Source organism: Chiloscyllium plagiosum, chromosome 11 (assembly GCF_004010195.1).
Source record: "Chiloscyllium plagiosum isolate BGI_BamShark_2017 chromosome 11, ASM401019v2, whole genome shotgun sequence".
Classification (NCBI taxonomy): domain Eukaryota; kingdom Metazoa; phylum Chordata; class Chondrichthyes; order Orectolobiformes; family Hemiscylliidae; genus Chiloscyllium; species Chiloscyllium plagiosum.
The window spans coordinates 61,853,000-61,858,651 of NC_057720.1; the positions used below are offsets into that span (position 1 = coordinate 61,853,000).

General features: G+C 36.6%; 1 protein-coding gene across 2 annotated transcripts in view; it reads right to left on the reverse strand.

The window, feature by feature from the left end:
* smg7 (SMG7 nonsense mediated mRNA decay factor) overlaps window positions 1–5,652 on the reverse strand; it is a 146,224-nt gene that overhangs the window by 52,037 nt on the left and 88,535 nt on the right. For both annotated transcript variants that reach the window (XM_043699524.1, XM_043699526.1), the window contains exons 11-12: window positions 3,304–3,374; window positions 2,248–2,308 (exon numbers count right to left, since the gene is read on the reverse strand). In XM_043699524.1, coding sequence (XP_043555459.1) covers window positions 2,248–2,308; window positions 3,304–3,374 — 132 coding nt within the window. The remainder of the gene's footprint in view (window positions 1–2,247; window positions 2,309–3,303; window positions 3,375–5,652) is intronic.

Below are 5,652 nucleotides of genomic sequence, written 5' to 3' on the forward strand. Positions count from 1 at the left end.
TGTGAGAGTGAGAATGTGAGAGTGAGAATGTGAGAGTGAGAATGTGAGAGTGAGAATGTGAGAGTGAGAATGTGAGAGTGAGAATGTGAGAGTGAGAATGTGAGAGTGAGAATGTGAGAGTGAGAATGTGAGAGTGAGAATGTGAGAGTGAGAATGTGAGAGTGAGAATGTGAGAGTGAGAATGTGAGAGTGAGAATGTGAGAGTGAGAATGTGAGAGTGAGAATGTGAGAGTGAGAATGTGAGAGTGAGAATGTGAGAGTGAGAATGTGAGAGTGAGAATGTGAGAGTGAGAATGTGAGAGTGAGAATGTGAGAGTGAGAATGTGAGAGTGAGAATGTGAGAGTGAGAATGTGAGAGTGAGAATGTGAGAGTGAGAATGTGAGAGTGAGAATGTGAGAGTGAGAATGTGAGAGTGAGAATGTGAGAGTGAGAATGTGAGAGTGAGAATGTGAGAGTGAGAATGTGAGAGTGAGAATGTGAGAGTGAGAATGTGAGAGTGAGAATGTGAGAGTGAGAATGTGAGAGTGAGAATGTGAGAGTGAGAATGTGAGAGTGAGAATGTGAGAGTGAGAATGTGAGAGTGAGAATGTGAGAGTGAGAATTGAAGAAAGTGATTTCACAGATAAGATTTAGACTTTGTTAAAGCATTCTTTCAAGTGGGGCAACTCGTGGTTACAAAGAGCCAGCCATAATGGTTTCAAAACCTATGAAAACAGGACATGACAACAACTACTTGCATTTGTACAATTCCTTTTACGTAGAAAGATACACAAGTCTTGAGTGAACCAAGGGGTAAATAAAGATGCCAAGCATCAAATCTGGTTATTAAAAGCATGGTCAAGAAATTGGTTTTAAAGAAGTTCTTAAAACAGAAACAGATACAAAGTTTAAGCAGGGAATTATGACTAACATTTAAGTATCTAAAACATCTATCAACTTGATAGACAATATATTACCTAGCTATCAACAGTGTAAACACAAAGACAAATAACGAGAATTAGAGGAACAGAGCCAGTGAAGTGAGAATGTATCACTGGAGGAGCTTCAACAGAGGGTGGATGAAGGTCATAAATGGATTTAAACATGCTGTTAGGAATTCTTAAATTTATTGGGGGTGCAGAATGGATATCAACCATGAAAACAATGTCTATGGCAGGTGGATAAATATACAAAGGTGAATAATGCTACAGAGGTCGAGGTGGGCACTCAAGATAGAAGTCGAGTGCCCAGTATGTCTTTTTCTGGATTTAGTGGTTAAACCAGAAGATCGCTCAGTTGTAAAATATTTTCTGTGTAATTCATTTATTAATTCAACTTCCTGCATAAAATACTGTTCCACCAACCAAACACCTTGAACTCACAATTTGAACTGTTTTGTTAAGCAATTTTATATGCAGATGACAAAGTTGACAACTTTGTGACCGACTTCTATCGTTGATTCCTTAAAAATTAAAATTTTTACTAATGGATAAAGCTGTAAATTAAATAAGGGGAATCCAGATTTCCAAGGTACACTGAAAAAGTACTTCCAATGGCCAGTGAATCCATTATATAGAGGTCAGAATAACTTTCTTTTACCAATGCAAAAAATGTTAGAATTTGTCAGAAAATGCATTGGGAGCAGAATCTTTACAGAAGCAAATTATGGTGGATGCTGGAAAGCTGAAATAACAGAAAATCTTGGAAATACACATCAGATCTGGCAGCATTTGTTAAGAAAGAGTTAACATTTCAGAGATGCAGTCTTTCATCAGAACCTGTTTGAACTGGTGTTAAGTATTAACTCTGTTTCTTTCTCTCAGACGCTGCCAAGATTGTTGAGCATTTCAAACATTTTCTGCCTTTATTGGCATAGCCACTAAAAGGAAAAGTGGATAAATACTTGATAAACTTAAAATGATATATAGAGAAAAGGCACGGAAATATAATTGTGATCTCACTTGGAGAAGGCCAGCACACTTGCAATGGCCAGAATGGTCTCTTTCTGCACTGTAAAAGTTAAATGATTCAGGTTAGCTCAGAATCAGAGGAATTACATGTATGGTATGAAAGTGCTTTTGATTTTAGACTGTCCAAGTTGGCATATATGAGGGGGGACAGCCTTGATAGACCCAAAGGCTTTTTTCTTATCCTTTCCAATACATTCTTATGAAGCTAGTCACAACAAAGTAGGCTTCTTTTAAAATAACCAATGCTAACTATATGCATGTTACTTAACTATTTCTTTAAAAAAAAGTTTTTTTTACCTTAGAGAAGGTCTGAGTGCAAGGAACCCTTGTAATTCAAATTCTTCAGGAAGAGGAGTAGCTGGAAAGGGACCAGAGTGGGAGAAAGAAATGAGAAATAATTAAGCAAACATTTACACAAATCGATTATTCAATTTTTGTTTTCGGCATTTGGACAAATATTTTCTTCATTCTGATTTTAAAAATCAACTGTAAACCATTGAGAATTTCATAAATATTGCTTAATGTATTTCATTCACGGAATTCTGTTTAAAGGTAGAATAGATAACAATGCCAAAATTCTACTTAATCTCTTGCTGCGCTATTCTTCTCAGAAACGCACGAAAGAATGCGGCCAAAATCAACTGCACAAGTATGCTCCTACAACAGATCTTGGAAAAGACCATTCTGTTTGGATTTATCAGTTCTAGAACATTCACATGCTTAGAATATCAAAAACTGCTCAAGCATGCTTATGGATAAACCTCTTTAGTTTTGTATGCAATCAAGGGAAAACGTAAGCAAATTCCAACCAAACGTTATTTCAGTTGGGATCTTTATTTCTTCAGAACCTCTCCCTATATTTTGGCAAGAGGGTGAAGATAGAGTGTGCCCCTCTACATTACTTCAACACTAATTATATTTTAAAAATAGGTCCAGAATCATGAAGTTGCAGGGACAATAATCTGCAAATCTGGAAAGAAACCTGTTCACTAGCTCAAAGGCACCTCTGACCAGTGAAATCATGAGCAACATTGTTGAGCAATCATCTCGCTCAAAACTTTGCCAAAGAAAAAAATAACCTACAGTGGAATAAAGGAGAATACTTTAAAAGATAATCACACCACTTATGTTTGTAAGAATGAAGAAGAATAATGTTGTCATAAGGATTCCTCAGTGTGCTCAGCCCAATCCTGAATCACAAACGCATTCGATACCTGCTTTCATGACTATGGAAGACTTACCAAATTAAAAATACCTTATCCGTCAATAAAAGTTCCTCATGCTCTATATAGTACACTCTTTTTCCCCTCATGTTTAGAATTAATTGATTAATTAAGCATCAAACACCCATACCATTAAAGCCAGAAAGATCGTCTTCCTGTGGATGAAAGCTGTTCAGCAATGATACAATCCAGGGCCAAATGCTGAAAGGAAAAAAAGAAACAAAACTTTAATGATACAAAATAATGGAATTATCAGTACTGCACATCCAACTGTGGTCCAGATTGGCAAGTGCGTATTTGACCATGGTAAAAATCTTATGAATGGAGTAAGGCAAGAAATAGTCATGACATTAACTGGCACCATACCAATGCTGGATGTTTTTACCACCCAGTTTAAGAATGTACACAGCTAGGAGCAAGAACATGCCCTGTGCCATCTTAATCCTGCCATGCTTTCCACTAATAGCTGACATGTTACCTCAATTTTATGATTTATTCCTCAGTTCTTCTGAAGTTCAATAAATGGCTCATCTCAACCTATTGAAGAGGAGGTAGTTAGACTTTGAACATACGTGATGAGTGAGCTGTGTAGCTCCCTGGTACATAAAATTCCAAAAATTTAGAACTCTCCAAGTGAAAGAATTTCCTGTCTCAATTTTAAATGATTAATCTCTTCTTATAAAACACAGAATTATCTATAGGGAAACAACTTCACTTTCTATCTCTGAATCCACCACTCAGAACCCTAAAAACTTTCATTATATTCTAATTGCTCCCTTAAGCATGAGGAAGTACATGCCAAATCTATTCAACCTCTCAGCACAGAATAATACACACACATCCCAGGAATCAAACTACTGAACTTTTGCTGCAAAGTAAGGACCAAAACTGGTAAAGCACTCCTGCTGCAGATTCAGCAAATTCTGTGTAATTGCAGCAAATCTTTCTTACTTTCATACTTCAGATCTTTGCAATAAAGACCAACATATATTTTTCCCCTAACTGTTTGTTGTATTTGCATGTTCATTTTGTGATTTGTGTACAAGGATCCCACGTTCCTTTGTGCTACTTTATTCTCCAGTCCACTGCATTTCAAAATAGTATATTTTTCTAATTATCCTAATAAAGTGAAATTACCTTATATTTTCCACATTATTCTCAATCTGTCATTTTATTCCCACTCACTTAGGAAGATGTAATAATGTCTCTCAAGGATCAGTCCTAGGGTCTTAATTATTTACTATCTATGAAGGATTTAGAGGAGGGGACATAGTATAATGGGATCCAAATTTGCTGACAATACAAAAACTGGTGGGAGGGATGTCGTAATGAGGGAAAAGAACCCGCAAGGGAATGCTTATTGCATGGCAGATGGAATTTCATGTAGGAGAGGTAGGAAGAACCAAAGGGCAGATTATTTAAATAGAGACACACTCCAAAAAAATGCAGTATAGTGCATGAAACACAAAAATCCATCATGCAAAATGCTGCATGTAATTAAGAAGGCAAACAAAATTTGTCCTTTATTATCAGGGGGTTTGGAGTTTACGAACGAGGAAGGGTCGTTATAACTATACAGTGATGGTAAGAGCACACCTATAACACTGTGTGCAGTTCTGCTGCCATATTTTAAAAAAGAAAATCAATCCACTAGTTCGAGGCTGTTCAAAAGCGCTTCATTAGTCTGATACCTGGATGAAGGAGTTGACTTATCAACAACAGCTAAACAGATTACACCCTTATTCAAGGGAGTTTACAAGAATAAGCAATGCTTTTATTGAAACACCCAAGAATCTAAGGGGGCTTGAAAAGGTAGATGTTGAGACAATGTTTCCACCAGTACAGAAATCTGAAACTAAGGGAACCAATTACAGAATAAGGAGATGCTCATTTAATATTAGGATGCAAAGGAATTTCTTCTCCAAGGATGGCGAATGTTTGAAATTCTCTAACAGAGCTGCACTGGCTGGACTGTATTTAAACAGCTAGGTTTTGAGGGAACTGACAGCTATGCTGAGCTGATATGAAAAATGAGTCATGGCCTAGGGCAGATTGGCCACGATCTTGTTAAATGGTGGAGCAGGCTTGACATGCAACATTACTCCTTCCTTGTGTAATCAGCCTGCCCATATCCATTTGCAGCATCTGTATATGCTTTACTCCTGGTTTAACATTCCAATGATCATCAGGAATATAGGATATTATCCTAACTCCACATCTTTTAATGTTTTTCCCCAATCAACCTTAGCTAATCTATGCTTGCATATGCATAATTGGTTTTAAATTCAAGGGCATTGTTTCAACAAGATCACTCTCAAAATTAACTTGAGATTTTGATATATAATGATTACACCACCCTATAAGATAATTTACTAACATTACTATAAATCCTGTTTCATTACTTCGAAAAAAACACATCTTTTCATTTTTCTACATTTTTGATTGCAGACTCAAATTGGAAAAGGGCTGTTTTAAAACC